Source organism: Squalius cephalus (assembly GCF_949319135.1).
Source record: "Squalius cephalus genome assembly, chromosome: 17".
NCBI lineage: Eukaryota > Metazoa > Chordata > Actinopteri > Cypriniformes > Leuciscidae > Squalius > Squalius cephalus.
In genome coordinates, this window is record NC_137138.1 from 25,025,189 (window position 1) to 25,051,199 (window position 26,011).

General features: G+C 37.2%; 1 protein-coding gene across 1 annotated transcript in view; it reads right to left on the bottom strand.

The window, feature by feature from the left end:
- Positions 1-479: 479 nt before the first annotated feature.
- Positions 480-26,011, bottom strand: part of wwc1 (WW and C2 domain containing 1) — a 36,065-nt gene continuing 10,533 nt past the window's right edge. The window contains exons 4-22 of the mRNA XM_079847273.1: positions 25,372-25,448; positions 25,054-25,133; positions 21,420-21,549; positions 18,777-18,923; positions 18,544-18,614; positions 17,013-17,255; positions 15,141-15,230; positions 12,857-13,425; positions 10,409-10,526; positions 10,157-10,324; positions 8,780-8,972; positions 8,553-8,693; positions 7,526-7,590; positions 4,671-4,818; positions 4,396-4,560; positions 4,196-4,288; positions 2,407-2,637; positions 2,196-2,314; positions 480-1,347 (exon numbers count right to left, since the gene is read on the bottom strand). Coding sequence (XP_079703399.1) covers positions 1,281-1,347; positions 2,196-2,314; positions 2,407-2,637; positions 4,196-4,288; positions 4,396-4,560; positions 4,671-4,818; positions 7,526-7,590; positions 8,553-8,693; positions 8,780-8,972; positions 10,157-10,324; positions 10,409-10,526; positions 12,857-13,425; positions 15,141-15,230; positions 17,013-17,255; positions 18,544-18,614; positions 18,777-18,923; positions 21,420-21,549; positions 25,054-25,133; positions 25,372-25,448 — 2,915 coding nt within the window. The 3' untranslated portion in view covers positions 480-1,280. The remainder of the gene's footprint in view (positions 1,348-2,195; positions 2,315-2,406; positions 2,638-4,195; positions 4,289-4,395; positions 4,561-4,670; positions 4,819-7,525; positions 7,591-8,552; positions 8,694-8,779; positions 8,973-10,156; positions 10,325-10,408; positions 10,527-12,856; positions 13,426-15,140; positions 15,231-17,012; positions 17,256-18,543; positions 18,615-18,776; positions 18,924-21,419; positions 21,550-25,053; positions 25,134-25,371; positions 25,449-26,011) is intronic.

Consider the following 26,011-nt stretch of genomic DNA (forward strand, 5'->3'; position numbering starts at 1 on the left):
ATATATATATATATATATGATAAAATAAATTACATTCTTTTCCTTCACATTACAGTTATAAGAATTTGGGGGGAAATACACTTAACTGTCAACAAATTAATACTAGATTGTAAGTAATTTTAATGGTTTTGGTTAAATTTTAATGGTTATGTAAATCTTATGCAAAATAGAATTCCTTTTTTTTTTTTCCTCCTTTGTTTATAGTGTGTCAATAAAAATATATTTGGTGTATCAATAAAAATATATCAGGGTTTGACATAACTTTTGCTTTTGTTTTGAAGCTTATTAGTAACATGCAAAGCTAACGTGTTGAAAGACGCGAGGGGTGTTTTTAGATTAGAAGAGGTCCGAACCAGTAGAAATGATATACTATTACAACAGGCAACTGTAGAAACTAACATGGGAAATTGATAAAACCGAATCCAAAGATGTAACAAGAGCTGGGAAACAGGGTTTCACTTCAATGGGATAGTATGATCTTTGCGTTCACACAATGTGCTTATTTGCTTTATTCTCTATATCAATGCCTTTTTCTATTAAAGTGCGTGAACTATCTGATATTCTACCTGAGAGTCTGTGGAACTAAGTGCAGTTTCTACATCATTTTACGAACGTTTGCACTAAACGTGTCTTTGTTTGCATGTGCAATTAACAAAACGAACACAGAGCTGTTAGCAATCGATTTAGTCTAGTAACCGGTCTAGTTAACTCGTCATGCTTTAGTTTCATGCTTCCTAACATCTGTAACCATTTACACAATTGCAAAAATCTTGAGACTGTCGAACATAAATGTGGACAAATGTGCTTGTTTCTAAAGGGACGTGACTGGAATAGCAGGATTTATGCCCATTCATTTTGTCATAAAGTTTGAGTCCTGAACCCTTGTGCTATGAACAGAAGTAGTACCGTAAGTATCTGTATTCACATCTTCAAGAGTTACAGTAAGCAGTCCTGCCCAATAGCAGAGCGGCATGTTTCACACTCGTTTCAAAGACGCACTGTTGTTTTTGAAAGACCACTCAAATACCTAGAACAGATACTGACATACTCTTATTAGTAACAGAACATGGTGAAATTTTAAAAATAAATCTATCTATTAAAAAAAAAAAAAAACACGGATCTATACAATTTCAGTTTTGAGAGTTACAACCCAGTGTTTTAAAATGACATTTTTCCTACCCAACATACATATTCCTGTCACACCATTCTTCATTATTCATAATACTGCCAGATGTCAGTTTTGTCTCCATGGAAACAAAAGCAGTTGAGAAGAATATCTTCTACACGTCGTCGGCTGGTAGGTCAGGAACGTTTATCTTCGCTCTGGTGAAGAAGGCCATCTTTTCTCTAAGAGAGGTTACAGCAGACAATAAGCAGAGCTTGAAACAGGTCGGTGTCAGATATAAAACAATAGAAGAGTTATTACTTGACATTAGCTCCGTTCCAAATGCCTATGAAAGCATTTTAAAGATGCGCTCCAAATGTGTTCCAAGACACCTAATTTTGGCAAATTTTAAGGTAGCATTGCATATATCCTTCAAATGGAAGGCATTTCCATAATGCATTGCAATGAAGTTGGTGAAGTAAATCATAAATAATCGAAAAATGGTTCAACGTCTTTGAAAACTACGATCTCTTTGTGAACATTTTGAAGCGTCAAAATGGTAGTTGATATGTCAATGCTATGAGACAGAAATCTCTCAGATCTTAATTTGTGTTTCGAAGATGAACGAAAGTCTTACAGGTTTGGAACGACATGAGGGTGAGTAACTAATGACAGCTTTTTCGTATTTGAGTGAACTAACCCTTCATCACAGTCTGTAAAAATCGTTCATTAGCAACTCCAGACTCAACTGTGAGTTGAAGATCAGCAGAAGAGGGCTATTTGAGTGTCACATGGAGTTGCTCCAGATCAGTCGCTTAAGGACTTTCTTTTCAGTTTAACATGCTGACTTAGAAGGTAGCTGCCTATATAGGCAGTTAGACAACAAGGTTTTGGAATCCCTCCCCAATGACTTAAGATAATGTTTAGGATCAGTTCAGAAACAGTGGCTTGGATGCATACAGAGAAGTTCTGCACACGCAGTGGGTTAAAACATCACTGTATTCGTCCTGTACACGTGCATAACGAACCAAAAGATCTGTACCGGACATTTTTGTGAACCGTTACACCCCTATTAGCAACAGATGCCCACCTAAAGGACTGGACTCCAGGGACCTCCTTGAGGCTCTGTCCACGGATCTTGTGCACATCCTTGGCCGCCGCTCGCATCATCTTCTCTACCCTCTGTTCCTGTAGCTGCTCTTCCTGGGTCTGAGGAGAGAATGGCGAATCAAAATCAGAAGCTGGACCGGATGACGTGCCGTTCGTGGATTTGTTGGTTCTGGAAATCTACTGGGACTGACCTGTCTCTCTGCATGTTTGAGCAGCAGACGAAAGCGCTCGTCCTCCTGTACCCATGCGGGGAGGACGTGCTGACCCTGCAGACGGGCGTTCTCCAACTGCTGCTTTAGCTCCCGCAGCACATGCAGTTCCTCGTTCAGTCGGCTTTGCCGTGTGCGGGTCACCTGCAAGTCTAGCTCCAGATCCAGAGAGGTGCGCAGAAGCCCGTCCAGACCTTTGACCTGCATCGGTGGCTATGTGTGTGAGCGAGAGAGAACAGAGGGGTGAAAACTCATTCAATAGCTCTGTTGTGTCATCAAGGGCCAGTTCCTTTAGGTGTCAGCAATTATGACTTTACTTTTCTGATTCAAATTAGAACAGTCTACCTTTTCATGTAACTTTAAAAACTTTAAAAAGTTAGGATCAGTCTTGAAAGAAAATGGGATGACTAACTTTTAAGACTAGTCTATGCAACCAATCACAAGTCAAACATCACTGGTCCATACACAGCATTTAACATGCTTTGAAATGTTTTAGTGAAACATATATGTAGATAAACATTGTTTGTTGTTGTTAGGACCCAAACATCTGTGAACACTAATGCAAATTCTTCTTCAAAATCGTACAGTTTTTCCTCAATTCACAAGTTTTTTCTCTTGAGTTCAGATCTCTGATCAGTTAGTTTCTTGTTCACATCAGATTTGAATTATTTATTGATTTTAGCGATAACTAAATGAACATGGTTTGTTGATCATGGTTTGTTTGGCTCACAAAAAAAAAATGGCATTGGCCAATTTACTGACACAATAACTGGGTTTTGAAGCATGTTCCATTATGATAACAATATATTATATACATTGCACATAGTTTATTTCAGATTAAAAGACTACAGTAGAAAAATTTACATCTTATATATAAAATTCAAATGATATGTAATATATAAAATTATGTATAATTATTTTTATTTTTTTATTGAAGAGTCTGTGGAACTAAATGCAGTTTCTACTTAATTTGTCATGCTTTAATTTCATGCTTGCTAACACCACACCACCATTTACCTCACATTTTTAGGATGGGATGTGTGATATTTTATATTACTGCTTTAAAAGAAGGTGGTACTTTATCCCCTTTTATGGGTTAAACGCCTGTAGTATAAATCACTGAAGCTCTCTGTACAGTCCTCATTAGGCAAATAAATTCAAAAGCTACACTCTCACTATGACACTGCTTTAAAAGACTCAATGTAATGTGTTCTCCTAAGGCACAGTGAGAGCAAACCTGACCTTTCTAGACTATTTAAGGCCCTCTGGAGGGGCTCAGCAAACCCATTTCCTCACTCTGAGACTGTACTTCATTAACACTGACCTCAGGTCAGCACAGAAATGTCTGTATTAAATATTAAACTGCTGCTAATAAGCTTAAACTCCCCTTTCTAAGGAAAGTGTTTAGCTTTAGGGTTAGTGAAATGCATGCAATTTCCTAAGAAAATCCAATGCAATCCCTTAATGGAATTTAATTCTATTTCTGATGTTCTGTTGAGATTAACTGCATGATTTATATGTTTGGGGCCCAATTTGAGTTGGTTGAAGTGTGTTTATCAATTAGAATTTTTGGATTTAATAGGATTATTATTTCATTAGGACAATTCTCATAGGATTGGCATAAGAAATGAAGCATCAACCTGAATGTAAAGCATTTTTTTTTTTAGCTATTAAAGAACCATGGGGTCTCTGAACTGGTTTTAAATCATAAGAATCGTACGATTTTTACCCAAACGAGTGGATGTAAATGTGCAATATTTTCATCTGTTACCTTCTTCATTCGAACACTGCGTCTCTCAGAAGCGTTCCGGACGAATGGAGATTTCTTAGAAAGGGTGGAGCTGTCACTGTCGCTGCGGTTGATCTGGTGATTTGATGAATGTGGGCATAGGTTAAAACATTTTTTGAATATTGAGCTCTAATAATAATTTCAATATCTAAATACATTTGTGTGTGAATCTATGTTCTCACCCTGCAGATATACTGGCTCTGAGGTCCAGGTGAAAATGTCTTGGACCGGATGATGGTGTTTCCTCGCATGAAAGGGTTTTGCTGATGAACATCGTGTCGTCGCTCCTTGGGCCGAACTACATTAGCAGAATGGGGGAGTCCGTCCACACTTGTCTCCTTATTCACCTTATGAGGCAAAGAGAGGATGTCAGCAAGTTTCAATGGAAAGGTACAACAAAAACGTCTATAAAAGCAATGTGAAAGTCTTTGCTGTGTAAATGAATCATGGCTGTCACCTTTTCCGTTATGACTGCTGTTGGTCCAAGTTTAACCGGCTCTTCCTCCTGTTCCCACTGGCATTCATCGGGGTAGAACTCCTCACCCTCCTCAACATCACTACCTTCTCCATCCACAAACACGTCACCATCTAATGCCTCTGTGGGCCTATAAGATCACAAATATGCCATTTGACACCAGGGTTATTATGGCTCAGACATTATCATTTTTATTTAATCTAATCTAATACAATTTTCCTTTTAGTTTTGTTTTAGGTTGTTTTAATGTGCACAAATAGCTTTTATTTTGCTTAATTACAAGCAAAGAAGTACAAAAATACAGCATATTCTGCAAACGCCCCTTTTGTGCCCCATGCCTGCCCTATCTCAAACATCAAAAACACAGGTCTTAGGGGAGCTTGTGAAGGCATGTCTCAACACAACAGGTACATATAAAGGAATACTTTTAGCTGTGTTGCTATGTTTCATGAGTAGGCGAACACTCTCTCTAGAGTGAACGCGAGCATCTCGCTTATAATAAACCCATCCGGTGCATATCTGCACCGACCGCATTTTGGACATGTTGCGCCACAAATATTTGAGACTGCATACACTTGACACATCAAAATGAAAAAAATATAAACAGGAACAATTGTCTTTCTGAACGTGCACATGATGATGTCGTATTGAAACGTCCATTGTAGTGCGTTGCATCGCAATGCCCCATTCGCGTTGACGTGTTCATGACCTGGTTGTTTAATCTTTAAAGGTTCGAAATTTGGCTTGCACTCCAGTACCCAAAGCTGGATGATTTTCCTGTGTAACGTGTCAGTCATGGTCCCACACGTCGGCTAAACAAACACTCTCTGGCTGCGCCTGCTACAGTAGCCACGCCCCAAACTCTCCCTATTGGTTGAGCTGGAAAGAGATTGACAGGTCTGAGCAGACCGCTCAATCTTTTCTCAATGTTTACTTTCGGGAGAGATAAACCCATGAATGTCATACTAATAACAGTCAATGAACAATAAACTGGGTTAAGAGGATGTATTCCATAAACATAAAACATGTTTTTAAGTAACATAAAAAAATCTTACATACTTCACCTTTAAGTAATTCCATTTTATCTTCCGAAAATGACTACTTTTAGTTTTGCTTTCCTTTAGTGTCAGCGTTACTTTTAGTTTCCATCTCTTTTAGTACCCACAAATTGCTTATTATTGTTTGCTATGTACTTTATCTATATATTCATGCATTATACTTACAACAACACAATTACTATCAAAGTTCAAGTTTAATTTGTCCAATTTAAGTAATTTCTTTGTAAATGAATGTAGTTTTCTTAAGATGTGGTCACATTAGCAAAACTTCACAGACAAAGAAGGTCCATTATCCGACCGTTATTAATATTTTGACACATGAAGCAATGTTTACTCACTTCCAAACTTAGCAGTTTTATATTAGTCAACACGGTGGATTTAAAGTTGAATGCGATGCAAAATCCATGAAAATATTTTATGCACGGGGCTAATTTGCATATTCATAGAACCACGTATACTAAATGAGGCAAGGTTGTAGAGTTACATTCAAGCTATTTTAAGGCATGAAGAATTTTTTTCAAGGAAAAAAACTTTTAAATATGTAATTTTGGTGATCAAAGATGAGTTTTAAAGGATAAAATTATTGACTACAGGGGGACTTTAACACAATTATTAAGCGTTTTGGGCTGTTTGTTTGAGCTTGATGTCTGTCAACACAAGTCAAGAAGAGTAAAGACATACAGAAGAGAGTAATGCCTCTGATGTGCATTTGAATACGTCATTAACAACTAGTTGTTCAGTTCCGTTCTGTACACACTGTGTAGAATTTTGCTAAAACATTAATTTTTCGGGAGTTAATTCATTAAGAAAAAGCTAACTGCTAAACTGTTTGTGTGTTCAGAACAGAATTAAGCAATAAAAGGTGATCCGACAAACAAATTTAGCTGTAGTATGTACGTGGCCATAGTCTGTCTATTTTAAAATCTACTAACACATGTAGAAGCTGCAATTACATTTTCATTATTTGGCTTCTTTTTTTTAGTTAGCTTTTTTAAGTTACATTTTTGGTAGTTGCCACTGCTGTAATCAGACCATCAGTACTGACAGTCACAGTGCTCCGAATTAAATAGAAAGTTATTGTTGTGTTTTAAGAAATGCAACCGAGTTAAACCGTAATGATCCTAAAAGAGCAACACTTTTACTAATCTAGTCTGCAACCTTTCAGAAGCGAGAGAGTGAGGGTGGAAAATGCTCTCGAAAAATGCTGCCATGCCACATTCCTTTCCTTGTTTTTAATTTCCATGACAGGTGGTTGTTGTTGAATCATCGTCTAAAACAAACAGGCTTTGTAAAGTGCAGTTTTGGTTATAATCATGAGACTGCCCTTCAGCCAATCCAAAAGAGGCAAGGTGAGCTAATTTCGATACACATGTGTACCGAAAGAGTCCAGAAAATGGCATGAGAGAGGAATGCCACTCAGTATTGCTCATGCACTGCCCTTGGATCAGTTGTTCATCCTGTTTATGTTACTAATGTAATTTTGGCTGAGCAGATCAAACACCAGGGAAAGTGAGTCATCGTGTGCCTTCCCACTGTGATGAATTCCCACGAGACAGCAGAAAGGAGGTCAGTCAATAGGAAAATAGGGGTTGGTAAAGAAAGAGAAGGAATATGAGATTCAAACAGCTTGTTAATTGCTTGGTTTGATCCTGGGTGGGATCCTGGATATGATGTGACACCCAGACTCACACTGACACATTGTTAAGTTGACAGCTGTGCTGAAATGAATTAAAGCTTATTATATTGGTGCTTCGTCACAAGTAGTGGCAGGTAACGTACCAGTCCTCCACAGGAACGTTCTCAAGGTGTGCAGTGGCGCTCTCGGAGGTGCTGGGAGCTGAAGCCTAAAAATAAATAAAAGGATAAAGATTATTATTATACATTTAAAAACATCCTTGATTTAGGCTTTTCTGCAGTTTTTTACTTTCAATTTGTCTTATACCTGCTGGTAACAGATGCATGCTAATTGTATCTAATACTTTCTAAATGTAATACTTTGGCCAATTATTGGCAAAATGCAATAAGGCACTTTTTTATGAATAGAGTACAATTTTGTGTCCTGTTACTGTTTTAGAAGCACATGATTTTGTTGGAAGAAATGGATAAACTATTATTTAACATAAAATTAACCTAGAATGCAAGGTAGATATTTTTAAATATATAAAAAACTCCTTGTAAAATGATGATTTTGGTCTGTACCAACTTAGAGGTTTTGATCTTCTACACAACAATTCATCAAAACAAACTACATAATAATTTTCACTATGTCAAAACTACAATTTTTAAATTATCAATTGAATTAAATTAAAGTAATATTATAATATCACCTTCTCACATTTGCACATTTTTATTTTTATTTTTTATTCCAGATTTTATCTACTTAATGTTGATATCTATTGAAGTTTATTGCTAGAAAGTAACAAAAATCATCTCACAAGATAGAAGGGCTTCAGGCCTTATTTTGTTCCTTATTCGTGGAAAGTACCAGTAAAATCTAGATATAATAACCATAATAACAGAACAGGCTGTTTGCAAATTCAAAACTGCTAATAAGAAGTGAAGCAACTAATTCTATGTAGTTTGATTATCAACAGTATTATAAAGCAGAAAGGACTTTTTAGGCAAGAAAGAATCCATTTCTTCATTTGAATGACGCAAGAAATGGATATAATATTTATAAATACTCCATGTTCCTTGATGAGCTTAGCAGTTTGGCAAGACCGTTTCCAAGAAATGTTAGTAAAGCATTTAGCTGTGGTGAGGTAAAATGACTTAAGCATTGTGTGTGTGTGTGTGTGTGTTTTACCAGCTCCTGCTGAGCGGAGACCTCTGTTTCCTTGTGCTTTCTATCCATTTCTGGCATGTACGTGCAGTTGAGGAGGTTGTACCACTTGGTGCACCACTCCTCTGAATATTCTTCATCAGCCAAACTGATCTGAGCACCAGCCTTTCAAGACAAAAAAAATACACTTTAGACACTTTATTGATGTTCAGCCCTCATGCTGTTTGCTCAATCTCAGATCAGACACTCACTAGACAGTCTTCTCGGCCAGATTTGCTGGTGGTACAGACATCAATGCGTAGGGTCTTCTGTCTGAGAGCAGTGGAGGACATCTGCAGGCTAAACGCTTCCTTGAGCTCTAAGGGTTCCTGCGGAAGAGCGCTGTGGGTGCGGAACAAACAGCGAACGGGTTCGGAGCACGGCAGCACCACCACACGAACATATCTGCAATAGATTAAACCCAACAGAAGTTAAAATCTATTCTAATCAGAGATGGGGCCATATTTTAAGGATCTAAGCGCATAGTCTAAAGCGCACGGCGCAAGCGCACTTAGGGCGTATCCGAATCCACTTTTGCTAGTTTGACAACGGGAAAAAGGTTGGTCTAAAAGGGTTGTCCCTTTTTTCTTAATGAGCAATGGGTGTGTTTTGGGCGTAACATGCAATAAACCAATCAGAGTGTAATTTCCCATTCCCTTTAAAAGCTAGTTGCGCTCGAGCTATGGCGGATTCGCTATTTACATGCTGGAATTTGCAAGCAGAAAGACTCCAGAGAGCAAACAGATCTGCTCGTGCGCAACGTTAAAGAGCGCAAGCAGACCATCTACGGGACAAGCCGGAAGCCACCATATCTTTATGTACACAATATTAATCTTTTACATTGTAATCCTTTTATTTGTAATATTTGGCATGTTTGTGCTGCTGTGCGTCCCTGTGTTTGTGTGTGTACGCGTTGTAGACCTGCCTATAGGCTCACATTACTAACGTGTTCTTTAAATAACAAAAAATAAATAAATAGTGAAAATGATAACTGCGTTGGGCTGAAACTAGCAAAAAACATTTGCTTCGCGCCTGGCGCCACATTACACCGGATGGGCATGTACTGTACATGCCAAAATAAAACAAGAATTGGCCAATCATAGATCAGTGGTTCTCAACTGGTGGGTTTCAATTAAAAAATTGGAGGTGGAAAAATCTATTTTGGGTTGAAGCATCAAATGATTAAATAAAATGTCAATTCAAGAAGTCGCGTTCCAAAATGATTCTCAATGCATCTCAAATTCAAAAGCAAAAATGCAGGGGTTTTATGGTGGCCTGCTGCTACATTCTTGTGTAAATATGCATAAAAGCCATAATAAAAATGCCTGTTCTGACTTTCAAGCACTGTCATGTTTAATTATTTTAGTGGATTGATCCACAATCATTTGAGAAAGAATCTTAAAGTATCTGTGAATCGATTTCTCCACTTCATATTACCATTTTACAACTATTGGACGGGTTAATTCCATTTGTAAAACCCTGCACATTTCCCTTGCAGAGGTGCTTCATCAAAATTACATCCTGCTGATTAAAATTAATGTCTCTCCATCAACTTTAAATGAAGCTGGCTGAGAGCGCGCAATCCTTACATGTTCTGGCTGGCTGGCAGGGAGAGAGCGCTATAGTTGGACAGCTGCATTACGAACACTGTGAACCTCTTCTCTTTCGCTTCATACTTCAGGCCGAGTTGGATCTGAGCGCTGCTCGCCGAGCTCACGTCATCATAACCCAGCAGCTGCTCGACAGGAAGCCCAGGCCTGGGGGAATGAACAGCACCGTTTTACTATCCAAATCAGGGTCTGTGAAAAAACATCACTGATAATAAATCTCTAGTGGCCTACCTTTTCTCTGAGGGCTCGTACACCCCACTGTCTCCTGCAACCGATTCGTCAGACACCGCTGACGTTACTCCCGCCTTCTTCGATCCAGGCGCGGACACCCTCGTTTGCGTAACAGAGTCTTCAAGCACAGAAAAAGGGCGAGTAGAAATGTGAGAATGTGTCACTCTGGAAAGGTTTTAGGTTCCTGAGCTCGAGTGAGTTCACCTGCTGGGCGAGTTGGGAGTGAGCTGAAAATCTACCCTAACGTACTAGACCTTCAGAGGGTTTCTCTAGTTTCAGGTGGAATTCTGGGTTGCCAGTGACAAATGAAGTGTGTCCATGATGAAGGAAAAGGAAAATCTTGCAGTTCTTTTTAGACATGTATTCTTTGTTTCATGTGGTTTTGGAAAAAAATTATACCATTTTCAAGAAAAGTATCAATTTGCAACTAACCATTATTTTAATATGGATTAACCTAGCAATCCCCCCCCCCCCCCCCTAATTAGTCGATTCATCTAACAATCACTTTTAACAAGTAATCTATCGATTATTTTTGATTTGTCGATTGATCCTTTAGTTAGCTTACCATAAATAATAACCAGAACCATTATTCTTTCAATGTTATATTCAAACATTAATAATCAATTAATCTATTAGATAATCATATCCAGATTAGCAGATAGATCTAACGATTATTTGATAAATTAGCTGTTGTCGGTATTTGTTTACAGGTGTGAGCCTTAAAATGTTTTGTTCATTCAGCAGTTTAAAATAGCTGCTTGAAAACATATTTGTATGAACGAACAGCTGAAATAACAACCATATTCGAACTCCGGTAACCAATGACGGTGTCAAATGTGGCAATGTCCTTAACACAGAGAAGACAAATTTTTATTAATAGTGCCTATTAAAGGTTCATATCTCATAATTTACTCATCCTCAAGCCATAGGTGTATTTGACTTTCTTCTTTCAGCCAAACACAATTGGGAGTTTAATTAAAAAATATCCTGGCTTTTCCAAGTTTTATAATGGGAGTGAATAATAACTCAGATTTTGAAGCCCAAAAAAGCACATCAATCTAGGGCTGTGCAATTAATTGAATTTCGCCAAAATAGTACAGTCGAGTAAAAACGATTATTTTGCCATGTTCTGTTGTCATATTGCCATATTGTGTTCTGAATGAAGCACACATCCGCCCCTCCCGAAGCCATAAACTCCCTCGGCTTGAATGTTTAAACTGATAAGACTTAAAAAGAAGTAAAAATTATCAACTTTAGTTACGATGCAATGCTGGTCCAATTGTGCAAGTGACAATTCCGTCATGTCCCGACTCCTAAACGCGAGAGTGTAGTTTCGACGCTTGCCGTCTTGTCCAACCCATTTTGAGAGACAGAGAGAGAGAGAGCAGACAGCACCGCTGAACACTCACACGGTTTGTGAAATTGCGTCTTGGAGAAAGTTTTAAAATGATTGATTTGATTTTATAATCTGTGTGGATTAATTTAGGCTACTCATACAATCTACTTGCTAAAGTAAATCAATGTTTGCATGGGAATTTTCCGCATTATAAGTGGTAGACCTGCGGGAATTATTAAAATACTAATTGAAGTACTATCTGTTATATTATTTATTTTAATAGTTCAAGTACAATAAATGTTCAAATTTCGATTTTTTAAGAATTGTTGAAAGGTGTCTTTTTAATAAATGCAACACGTTCCCAAAGTCACGTGAAATAATCATGTTATATAATCGTGATTTGAATACTGACCAAAATAAGCGTGATTGTGATTTTTTCCATAATCGAGCAGCCCTACATCAATCAATCATAAAAGTAATCCATACGGCTCCAGGGGGTAAATAAAAGCCTTCTGAAGTGAAGCGATGCATTTTTATATGAAAAATATCCATATTTATAACTTTATAAACTATAATCACTGCCTTTCAGTAACGGCTGAAGAGTGACCTCTGACCCGACGCATGACATATTGACGAACGCGGAAGAGCAGAGGATCGAGCAAAACAAAACACCGCTCAAGAATTAGAAGTCAAAAACGGAAATTTTTCAAAAGAAATGTCTGAGGAGCACGAGTTTGTTGCTCAGCCCTATTAGTTTGAACCGCGAGAGGCGTCAAAGCTTACGCTACTCCTACATCCTGCGTCGGGTCAGAGGTCACTCTTCCACCGGAACTAGACTCACATACGGCCTCTACCGGAAGCCAGTGATTACAGTTGATAAAATTATAAATATGGATATTTTTCTTACAAAAATGTATTGCTCCGCTTCACATTTTACAACCTGAACGAACCTTGCCTTTTCATAAAAAGGTCAAATGATCTGATATTTTAAGACTTATACACCTTGACACAGTCATGAGGGTCTGCAGGGTGTTGTTCGCACCACTTGACTTTGATTTGCTAGATCACGTCACATGATTTTGATAAGCAATAAAACATTTTGAGCAATGTACCTTTCGAAGACTCTACTGCGGCCATAATGCTGTCTTGTTTGTTGTCGCGGTAAGCCAGCTGCCCCTGCTGCTGGTCCTCTTCAAGCCGGAGCTCCATCAGCCTGGTTTGCAGATCTAAATCCAACTGTGAGGCCGGGCCAGAAAAGGCCTCTCCTGACAGGAAGGAAGCATCAGTAACAAGGGGCGAGCAAGGAGGAGAGAGGGAGGACAGCGAGGAACGCGGGGACAGGGAGCTCATGGAGTGAGGGGTCTCCGAAAGCCTCAGCACTTGTGTTCTCTGGGCCACCCCCGGCCCACCGCCCACCTGCCCGGAGGAGGATGAGACCTCATTCTCATGGATTGTGGTGATTGAACTCGAAGGCCTGTAACCAGAGGCGCTTCCCTCCTGCAAAATAGAGTCCAGTTTGTTCTGGAAGTCAGGGTCGCCCAGTTCGGGCTGCTCCAGGTAGATGTCGGTGAAGCTGAGAGAGGAAGTGGAGCCCATGCTGGAGGTGGCCAGGGATCCTCGGCTGGAAGTCAGCGATCCACGGCTGCTGCCCGAGGAACATGACAGCGTGCTGGCAGACAGACTGGAGTTTTGGCGTCAAAGGAAAGAGACAGAAGGAGAAGGAAAGTTAATCGGAAAGCAGCCCAATATCGTCTCACTCAACTCTATTTCAAAACTTGACACCAAATGCATTCTGCTTTAAAGCAAACATGCTAATTAAGGCGTAGCAGGCTCACTAGTGAAACACACAAGGGACTGTTCCTTCATGCAACAAGCCTTTGATGTGCCTCAACTAGACGCTGAGGATGAATTAGGCATTAGTCATGATAAAAAGTAAGAGCAAAGCTATTGTTAAAATTAACAAGAGCGCTTGGTTGCATAGTTTTATAACTTCAAAAGTCTGATTCTTCTGATATTCTGAGCATTCTTATTGCAAAGTCATTACATCATAAATAGTATTGCAAAGTCATTACATCATATACAGTGACGAAAAGTTCTTATGATATGCAGCTTCCTCTTCCTGCTAATATCCAAAACTGTTACATATATATAAATGGTCTAGGGATGTACAATATATCAGTATCATATTCGTTGAAGGTCAATTTACTGTATTTTTACATTAAGATTTTCTTTGTGGAATAGTTAATGCTCACTAAAAAAGATATTTCAACCAAAAATATATGTCATAAAAATTCTGTCATCATCAACCTTGCATGCTTGATGTGCGATAAGAAACCTCATTGGTCAAACTGAATTGATTTTAATTCCTACGTTTGAGCTTGTTTATCATATTTGATGTGATCCATGTATGTGCAGAGATTCAAATAGCCTAAATTAAAAGCCTGCTTCATCATATAAAGCAACTTGATATGTATGGTTTATTTTTACAATGTGTTTTAGAACTTTTTGAAGCTTGAAAAATGGACTTCTGATGGATAGACAAAAATGACTTGTTTGTAAATAATAATAATAATATAAATAAGTATTTGATGAGAATATGAAAAATGTCTTCGTGTTCCAAAGATGAACAAAAGTCTCTGGGTTTAGGAAGACATGAAAATAAGTACATTTATTTCATTTTTGGTTGACCTGAACTCATCCTTTAAAGTTATCCTTTAAAAGAACTAATAATGTCATAACACTGTTAAATGTTTGACATATCTTAAAATATAGATTTTTCATATAGTACATTATAATATTATACAAAGAATTATAATTTCACTTGTAGCATATCAAATGATTGATTTAACTTTTTTTAGTATATAGTATTAATACTTTTTCAATTTAAAGGGATAGTTCAGCCAAAAATGATATTTAAAATGTGCATGCATCCTTCACAAAAGTAATCCATCCGGCTCCAGGCCTTCGTTTATCCCCCTGGAGCCGGATGGATTACTTTTATGAAGGATGCATGCACATTTTGGGACTTGAAGGAGGTGGACCCCATAACTTGACATTATAACCACTGAAAGTTCTAAGACATTTTCTAAATTAACTGAAAATGTGTTCGTCTGAAAAAAGATTGACATCTCGAACGGCTTGAGGGTGAGTAAATCATGGGTTAAATATCATTTTTGGCCAAACTATCCCTTTAATGTTAATAACCGACATTTATGGGTTACTGGCAGTAACAGTAATGTGACTATAATTATCAGTTTTTCAGTATTGGCCAGAATTGATTAACATTGGTGAATCCCAATTAGACAACAGGGAGAAAAAGCAAATATTATATGTTGTCCATATTATGAGTATTATTTGCATTGTCCATTTTATGTAAATGTGAGGGTTGGACGATACCTTTTCAGCTGGGTGTGCAGGGAAGACGCCAACCTCACTGTCTCCTCCAGCTCCTTCACTAGTTTGTTTCTCCTATAGTGCAGCCTCAACCTGAGCAAAGCAACACAGATAACTTGGTGACTCAGTACTATAGTGTGTGTATATAAATATATATATATATATATATATATAAAATTTAGAAAATAAGAAGAAATGTAAGACAATTTTAAATCAACCCCATTAATTTTCTTAATGTATATATAGTCTTTCTGTGGTTCTTTTGATAAAATGATGTTGGTCTGTTATTCAACAGCAGCGCATGAAGAAGGCATCTATTGTGTTCAACCTAGATCCAGCGTTTGTGCAGCTCAGGTTACAGGAAGAGTGCAGACGCCAAGCTAAACGAGGATACAGTATCTAGAGTAGAGAACAAGGACCCTGTTCAAATAACTGAGAGAACGAGTGAGAATAAGACCAACAGAAAGAGAGAATGAAAGATAGTGAGTGAATCAAGCAAAAAATTGGTTCTCGCCTAAGCAACCTGATCTGAAAACGCAGGTGGTTCTTCTAAGGCCCTGTTTACACATGGTTTTAAGATGCATTTTGGTCGATCGGATCACTAGTAGACGTTACTGTAAACGGGTTCTATGTAAACGGTGTCTTAAGCCCGGGACACACCAAGCCGACGTCAAAGAACTAGTGCCGACGAAAGCTGACTGTGTTTTCGCCTCGGCCAAAAAACTGCGCTTGAACACACCAAAAGTGCTAAAGGCGACTGTCAACTAGCATGTGCGTTCTACTCCTGCGTCAAAGTAAATATCTGTCTATCAGCAGGTGTCAATATTCTATTTCCGTCATTCAAAAAGGGAAACCGAAACTAGGTCTGCAGATATACAAACCATAAACAAAGCAGCGCTTGCTTATCATTTTGAGCATTAATCACACTGATCACTTTCTTCATTCCAGTTGGCTTATGTTATTATGAAAGTATTTGTGCATTTGAATGCTCAGCTAAGATGACATAAAATTTTAACAGCCTTCTGTCTGTACCATTTTGACTTCTTAAACGTCTTAGTACCACGCGTAAACAGGGCCTAAGAGTGCAAGACTTGCTACAAACCACAAGCAGTAAACTAATAGACTTTTATGAACCATTTGCAATTTTCAATTTCTGCCATTTTAGGCCTTGATTTACAAAACCAAATTGCGCCATTATAATGAATGGGACATGCAGTGAATTAAATGGACAAAGTGACTGCTGTGCTGCTCGTTTAGCTTAACTCCAGATATCTTTGCGAGTGCGGCCTCTGTGCATCAAGCCTTCAGGCAACATTTTTAAGTCTAAAAGAGGCTTTCAGAGTTGGTATTGTGTGTTTCCACAATAATGACGCCTTTATCATTCACGCTAGAATAGATTTTTGAGGTGAACTGCTCTAACATGCTGTCAGGGAAAGGAAAAACAATGGGTCAGATGTGCATTCCAGCAGTAAATTAAGTGGATTGTGTAGCCTAGTGATTAAAGAACTAAAGATCAGGACAAAAAGATTTTAGTTTCGAATTCTGCAAAGGGCGATCCTCATTCCCACACTTTCTGATCAATCATTTCCATGATTTTTCATGTTGGTTCCATGACGGTTACAATCATTTGCAATGGCTGGAAAAGGATTTTATTTATTTATTTATAACTGAAAAAAATGGGGCATAAAGAGAAAAAATTATAGATTTTTTCAACAGAAAATAGAGAATCAATTTCCAGGACTTTCTAGATAGTAGGAAGGCCTTCATTCCTGCATGAACTTAACATGTTCATTCTATGGTGCCGTTGTGTAACCAAAGAAATACACCACTGGAACCAAATACACGGAGCTCTACTGGCCCAGTTAACCATCTCACCTCTCGGTCAGTGCTTTGCTCTGGTTGTCCCGTGCAGCTTGCAGGTCCTTCTCGAGTCGTTTCTTTTCGGATTCGATCTTCTCTGCCTCGCTGGGCGCGCGCTTGCGCGGCGTTACATACTGCAGTTCCTTTAGCAGCTCTTCCTTCTCGTTGATGAGGATTAAGCGATCTCTCTCCGGGTCCAGCAGGCCCGGCCATGCCTCGCTATCCAGCTTAGCGATCTGGACCTCAATATTTGCAATCCTGAGCAGCAAAGTGAATAAGGCAATGTAAAGAAAGTTAAACATGCAACTATTGAGAGAGATCAATACAGTGACAGGTTGATTTCAAAATCCATTTACAGCACAGGTGTCAAACTCAGTTCCTGGAGGGCCACAGCCCTACACAGTTTTGTTCCAGCCCTGCTTCAACACACACACACCTGCAGTTTTCAAATAAGCCTGAAGGACTTGATTAGCTGATCAGGTGTGTTTAATTAGGGTTGAAGCTAAACTCTGCAGGGCTGTGGCCTTCCAGGAACTGAGTTTGACACCCCTGATTTACAGCCTGATTAGTAGATGAAATTTTGTTTCAAATTTTGAGAAAAAATTAATTCAGTGTGCATTTCATTTGCTATACAGTGGGGCCAAAAGTCTGAAACCACTACTAATATTACAAAATTTAAATAAAAAATAAATAAATAAAAATACACACACATACACTCTCAAATGAAAAAAAAAACAAAAAAACATATAAATACTGTATATACATTTGGATATATATATATAAAAAAAATCTGTATTTGGAATGGCCTTTGGTTAATTGACGTGTCTCAGAAATAAAAAATTTCATATATTTTCTCTTTTTTTAATGTCATTATTATTTCTTTGTTTTACAATTTTCTTAAACGTATAGTTTATTTCCAGATTTAAATTACATTTTGGATCACAGATTTTCAGAGTGGTATCAAACATTTGGGTGAATATATATACATATATACACTGCCGTTCAAAAGTTTGGGGTCTTTTTCAAAGTTTTTAAAACAAGTCTCTTCTTCTCATCAAGGCTGCATTTATTTGATCAAAATACAGTAAAAACAGTCATATTGCGAAATATTATTACAATTTAAAATAATTGTTTTCTATTTGAATATATTTTAAAATGTAATTTATTCCTGTGATGCAAAGCTGAATTTTCACCATCATTACTCCAGTCTTCAGTGTCAGATTGTAAAAATATTTAGCTTTTTATATATTTTTTTATTTTTAATCAAATAAATACATACATGTTCACTTGGTGAACATAAGAGACTTCTTTTAAAAGCATTTAAAAAATCGTACCAATCCAAAACTTTTGAACGATAGTATATACATATATATATATATATATATATATATATATATATATACACACACACACACACACATACATACATATACATACATATACATACATAGTAATTTAAATATTGGCATTACTGATTAAAAAAACTTTCCTGACCACTTGCTACAAACTAATAATTTAGAAGAAAATTTAAAAGAAAAACAGTTACCTTCTTTTCGCCTCCTCATATTTCAGGCTCAGTCGTACCTTCTCAGCCAGTTTATTTGAGCTTGATACAAACTAATTAAAAAAGAATCACAATTTTAAAAAAAAAAAACTTCTCTGCTAATATAAAAGACATTTTATTCTACAAATGACTTGCACATTGTGAAACCACTAAGACACTAAAGTGATGCATCATTCACAAGCATGTAAAGCCCAGCACTGAAGGCCGTCTCTCACCTCAGCAGGGATGTCTGTTTGAGACTCTGCGTCCGAGTAGACACGGGGCAGAGAGAGGTTTGAGTTGGCCAGGGACGGATTGCTGGCCCACAGGTCAGACTGAGAGCCATAATCTAACTGGAAATCATCCTTCAGCACAGCCAGTTTCTAAAAGAAAAACACAATAACCAGATGTCAGCGTGTGATTTTGTCCCTTTGAGCAACATTGTGAGGTCAGAAAATCTTTGACTTCTATTTACCGTTCTCTCACAAATATTCATTGCAGACAGAACATTTAGATTTAGATTTAGATTTCTGAGATGACAACTGCCGACAGGGGCTTAAGCAGAACTGAAGTTACCTGTGTGATTGTTAAGTGACGAGTAAAGAGAGGCAGTGAGTCTACAGGGAGGAGAGTTTATTTGCAAGAAAGAAACACAAAGCTATGAGTGAGCATGTTACGGGGGAACACACACGAATGACGGAAGAGGTCTGCCAGCTGCAGTGGGGGGTATGCATTATTTAGCATTGCCCGCCTCTCCATATGCTTGTCGAACAGTGTGAGGAATAGCTGGAAATATATAAATAAAAAATGACAAAACAAGAGGGAATAATACTCAAGGAAAAAGGGGTCACCTTGGGAAAAGCTGTTTAAACCCTTCATATTCTACTGTGACATTTGGGAAGACTCCATCTGCCAAACGCACTCTACCGTTCAAAAGTTTGGGGTCAGATAGTATCATTTTTAAGAAATTAATATCTTCATTGTTCCCAATAACTCAAATAAATTTCAAATATATGCTGTTCTTTTGAACTTTCTAATCATCAAAGAAACCTGAAAAAAACAAAACAAAAAAAAAAACTGTTTCACGCTTTCCACAAAAATATAAAAAAGGATAACTGCTTTCAATATTTATCATAATAACAAATGTTTCTTGAGCAGAAAATCAGCATATTAGAATGATTTCTGAAGAATCATGTTACACTGAAGATTGGAGTAATGATGCTGAAAATTCAGCTTTGAAATCCCAGGAATAATTTACATTCTATTTCACAATATTAATGTTTTTACTGTATCTTGATCAAATAAATGCAGGCTTCGTGACCATAAGAGACTTCTTTCAAAAACATAAAAAAAAATCGTAATATATATATATATATATATATATATATATATATATATATCAGAAAATTTGCAGTGGTCTCAGACTTTTGGGCCCCATTGTATACGAATAAATACAGTTTTATAATAGCAAATGAAATGTACACTGAAATAAATTGTATTTACTTAAAATTTCTATTTTCTATAATAAACTATTTATTATCTACTGAACAGGCTTTAAAATGATTTACAATATATACAAACATAAAACAGTTCATTTAAATTGTATTAATTTTTCATTAATATGCAGCCTTGGTGAGACTTCATGTAAAAACATATTTAAAATTCAGCGCCAAACTTTAGTGTGAAGAAATTTCAACATCTATGCTGTAAAAAAAGAAGAAGATAAAATTAGGGTCTATGGACCGAAGGGTGACGTACAAAATAGGAAGTCTATAATACGTTTTTAAAAGGGGGATTTTAATTTTGATTGCACTGCCAATAGGAGGCAAAACACATTGTCTTCGCTGGCTTCTTTAAATTTGTGTTGCTACAATTAACATGTCAAAATGTATAAACAACACAGGGGAAACTCGATGAAATTTAAGCCTCCAGTTAAACAAGATTTGTACATTACGGTAAGTGAGTGCAAACCAAATACATAACCAAATATTTTCTTTAGGCCTACATTCAAAAGCAGTAGGTTCACAAAACATTATGCAAACAAGGAAACTTCACACTCCGCAATGCTAGTGCAAACACTCAGCGTGAAAACAAACAGGCCCTAACATTCACCAATATCACATTACATGAATTAACATTATAACCAAATAATCCACTCACTCATTTTTTCTCTGAACTGCTGAAATGCTGAATATTTGGACTTCAGGAATATTTGATGAATGGAAAGTTCAAGTATTCAAGCTCAAAGTTCATAAAAGTTGTTTTTGTAACAATGTAAAAGTATTTAAGATCACTTTTGATCACTTTAAGATCACTTTTGCCATTGAAAGTAATTCTTTTGTGAAAAGCGTGAAAAAGTGGCATGGTTCACAAAGTTTGAGTGTCCTGCTTCTATATGCCAATACACAACTGTATTTTGTCAAAAATTTACATACATTTTTTGTGGGAGTAAGAGACAAATAATGGCTGTAAAATAATTTGTTGGTGATTGTCGTCTTCAGTGAAAAGCCCCACCACACTTAGCCACTCCTATCTGCTCAAACACATTAGCTTATTATGACAATAAGATAGGCAATCATTTTGCAGCAAGTAGAGCACTTCACTGCAGTTTTTATTTGAATAGATTGGTTCGCCTACTTCTCTAGTGTGTACTTAGCCATTATGAATTATCGTTGGCTTGACTATTTGTATATGTACACCTGGAACTGAGACAAAAATCTTCTACGCAATGTCCTAATGATGAAAGAATGTAGGAATGTGTTCCCAGAACACTCTCAAGGTGTAACGATTTGTCCTTTCGTGACCTGGGCGACGTTTAAACGCTTCTTTCAGGGTGTCATTGATCAGGAAATGTACTGAGAACTCAAAGAGATTTGTACCCGCATGAGCTCCTGTTTCTCCTTCTCCCCAGAGCTGATGGCATCTTTAATGGTCTTCACCTCCTTCAGGATGGCCTGGGCTTCATGCAGTCTGTAGCCATGCGAGGCACTGGACACTTTGTGATCAATTCTGGTGAAAGACAAAGAAAAAACATTCAATTAGAAATTATTTTAAATCATCCAAATTATTTTTAATGACTTAGTTGAATCATCACACTCGGAATCTCTGAAGAACTGTGAAAGAATCAAAGGTATCAGTGAAACATATTTTGGAATCGGTAAAGGCCAGCAAGATTTGTGGAAAAGTCTAATTGCAATTTTTCTGATAAAATTTTTTTTGATTGCAATTTAAAATGCTATTTGTCAAAGATTTGCTTAGCTTGTTTGAAAGGTTGCAAATTTTTGCCAAAAAATTTGTGATTATATATCAAAGTGACTATAAAATAATAATAATAGAACTGTTATAACTGGTTAAAAACCACAGGTTATTAGTATTTCTCATTACAAGTTTTGGAAAATGGTTGGCATATGTTGTGTTCCCAAATGAATGTTATGGCATGAGTTCTTGTAGAGCGCACTAACGGCGAAATACTCATATAAACGCCTCTGTTGAATGTTTTGCTTGTGATTTCCTGGAATGTCAAGCTCCAGTAGAGCCAAGAATACGGAGGTGAGGGGGTGGGTGGATGGTTCTGTTTAGCAGAAGAGGGCATGTAAAGCAAGTCATCGGTAAGTCATGTGCGGACCTGAGTAACAGGTTAGTCCACATTCCTTTGGGCAAGAGAGCTAGAGGGAAGCAGTCAACAGGAATCAAGCCCAGCATCTCAACGCCCTTTTACATACAAAAACAGCCCAATCCAAAGCTTTATGTCAATGTCTTCCTAAAACAGCCCTGAGGGAAAAATATCTTAAAGGGGAATCTTAAAAGTCTCTTTTTGGGGTCTACTACAATAGGTTTTCATGCTTGAATGTAAAAAAAAACAAAAAAAACATTATTTTTCACATATTTTACATTATTTTAGCACCTCTCTTCCCAGTCTGTCTGTGACACTCAGTTTAGTTCCAGTCTCACTGAAGCCCCTCCTTCTGAAAAGTGGGTTGACTGGTTGGTTGGACCCTCTGATTGGTTGACTGGTTGCAATTATAAACAAGGCCTTTTTTTTGCATACGCTTTGGGTGGGAATTATTTAAATGAGGAATATTGTGACGTATTCATTTTCGGAATAAAACAAAAGTTGAAAATGTAAACAAGGATAATAGGACTCCTTTAAATTGTAACTCTCGCCAAATTGCAACCTAGGCTATTTTTGTTAATCTACCCGAGTCAAACATTCGTGTAAAAGCATAATTAGAATGGAAACGCCACTTTTAAGATTTTCGTTTTCGGTCAAAATGCCTTTTGAATGGGAGTGAATGTTGGGGCACTTCTATGATAGCATCAAAATCGCTATTTTTAAAACACTAAGGAGGCTCGACACAACATGAAACTGTGCTCGAAGTATCACCAGGGGCTCTACACATGAACTCGAGCATTGACAACATTGTTTGTGTACAGAAAGTTTACCTAAAAAGAAAGGTTTTGTACGACTCACTTTATCAGTTAGTGGTTCCAGTGGCTGGAATTTTGTCAGTCAAAAGTAGTCGATCTCCGAATGCAACATACTGAACTGAGCTTTCCATCTTTACTCTCCTCATGTTACGTTGCATTCGGAGATCGACTACTTTTGACTTACAAAATTCCAGCCATTTTGTTAAATTCCAAACACTAACTGATAAAGTTTCGTCTATCAACACGAAATCTAGAACTTTTTGCTGCCATGGTCTAAAGATGATCTGACTTGAATTTGGTGAAGATCAAAGCAACGGTCTAGGAGCAGTTTGAAAAAGTAGATTTTCAAAGAAAAAATAAAATGGCGAAGAGGAAGTTCGACTGACTATGGAAAAATGTGTATCTATGTTGTCCGCACTGACCCAATGAATCTATCAAGTTTCATTACAATAGGCAAAATGAATCAAAAGCTGTTAGAATTTTTTTAAATTTCAGTATAATTTTTGACCACAAGGTGGCATAGTCTTTTAACTTTTCGAGTACCTTCAGGGCATGGTGCCGATGGCACATACATGGTCAATGCGTTCGTAACATATAGGATTTTACAGATGCGCAAAATGGCCGATATGGGAAAATTGGTTATCCTTCAACTCGTTATGTCCATATGTCCACATTCATCAGAAGCTATAAGCAAATATAGCCATTTTTATATAACTCCTGACCACTAGGTGGCACTGCACCAAAACTGTGCAGATACCCTCAGGTCATGGTTGTCATAACACACACCAAGTTTGGAGATATAGCCTCACATCCATTTTGGCAAGCTCTTTGTCAAATTCGCTCAAGCATTATTCGTGAACGGTTTGACGAATGAACTTGAATTCGGTAACTTTTTGTCGGTATGGTCTGAAGATGATGTTTAAATTTTCATGAAAATCAGAGCAACGGAAAAAGTTTGAAAAAGTTTTTTTTTTTTTATTCTAAATGGCTAAATGACTTCATATGGTGCAATCAAATCGGCTTGAGTCAAGGAATTAGAGGGGAAACTAATTTTGTATTACAATAGGTGCTTGGCTCCTAATTAAAAGTGATTTTCATTCAAATGACCCCAATTTCATTCTTAAAACCTCAAGACAGTGTATCAGTAGATATACTCTAGATAGTGTTTTACTTCAAGGCAAGGTATGTCTTTCAACTGAGATGTCCTCGAGGACTGCACACAAAAATAAACATACAACGCAAACAGTGTAGCCCGTTTCACAAACTCACAAATTCGCATGAACCGGTTCGTTTTAGTGAATCAAAAGCACACAACGAAATCAGTCTAATGTGAATCACGAACAAATGACTCCTGTGTACTGTGAATCAAAACACAAGGCATGTGGTCCGAAAATGAATGACGGAAATGGAATTTTAACAAAAAGGTTCATGATTTTATTATGTTGTTTTTTTTTAGCAGTTTAATTTAGAGTTTGATTATTTTCTTATATATTAATAATAATATATTAATTTAATTACATTTAAGTCATCCTGTTGCCACCTTGGAAGTTTGCTAAGCCCCCCAGGTTGAGAACCACTGGTCTACGACACTGCACTATATAGTTTACGGCATTAGCTGATAGGCCTATTTCTTTTATATTTAATCAAATAGACATTCTAACTTAAATATTTTCAAATGAATCAAAATGTAATTTAATTGAAACAGGAAAACCTGTATTAATACCCAGCTCTTTCAATCCATCAGTTAGGAATCACTGGACATGTCAAGTAGTTGTTCAGAGAAAATCGGGTGGATTTTGAAAATAACAATATGAAATATGAATAGCTTCACACTGACTGTTTGAGGTGCATGATGTTTTGAAGAACAATAAAAATATCATATCAACTTTTACAACAACAGAGAAGACAAAAAGTGAGCTCACTCCATCACAATAAAGTGCCAATGCACTCATAAAATGGCAAGAGATAAGATGATACATTTTTGTCTTGAACAAAGACGAGGTGTTTTCAGACTGGACAGCTTTTAAACAAGAAAGCGATCAGTTGTTGGAACGTGATCGTGCAATGAGGTCAGGTTACACTTACTCTTTCAACGTCTCAAAGCCTTGCTCCTTATAAAGCAGTTCTTGCCTCATAAAGGCCAAATCTCTCTTCAGCTTATTTACCTGAACAAAAGACAGCAACAGAGAGAAAGTGAGCAGGAGAATCAATGAGACACTTGTGTAATTATAAGACGTCTTACATTTGACTTTAAATATAATCTCACTGCCTGTCATCACATCTAAAATCCATGATGTACGGAGTGCTGCAAATATTACACCCAATTCATGTCTTGCATAAACGATAACATTTACAGCAAAAAAAAAAATCAAAGGCTCCATGTTAAGTGGAAGAGCTTCTTACCCGGCTTTTTGCTGTAACAATCTCCGCTTTGAGGATTTCAGGGTCATATTTACTGCTTGATGAGGATCTGGAATTTACTGTAGGAAAGATAAGAGTTCAAAGGCTTTATCTTATCTGGAAAACCACTCGACACGGCTCTGGAATTCCATAGTGATTTATTATATTGCTACAGACTGTCATAAATCTGCATCCATTTTGTATATTTAAAAATAAAGAATTTGCTTGCAAAAGATGTTTGAAGAGTGAAGGCATTGCAGGTTGGGCTGCACAAATATGTTCAAGTGAATTTCAAGATTGTAACCTCATCAACTAAGCATGCAGCTCTTGAAGTATCACGGTTTTAATTATGACCGTTTACTGATTCTTGACACGTGGTACAAAACAAGTCCCTCAACTAGAATGATATCAATCTTAACTCTTAATTTTGTCTTTAGACTTTCAAAATGATGGCAATATTCCCTAAAACCACCTGTCCTCAGATTATAACTTCGTACTTCATTTAGATTAATACATTTCAGGGATGCACGATATATAGCCTATTCATTCTTAAAGTTATCGTTATCGGCCCAATTTGAAAATTTGCCAGATAAATAATGGATTATTTCCTTCAGCTTCAGATGCGCACTGTTCGACATGTTGG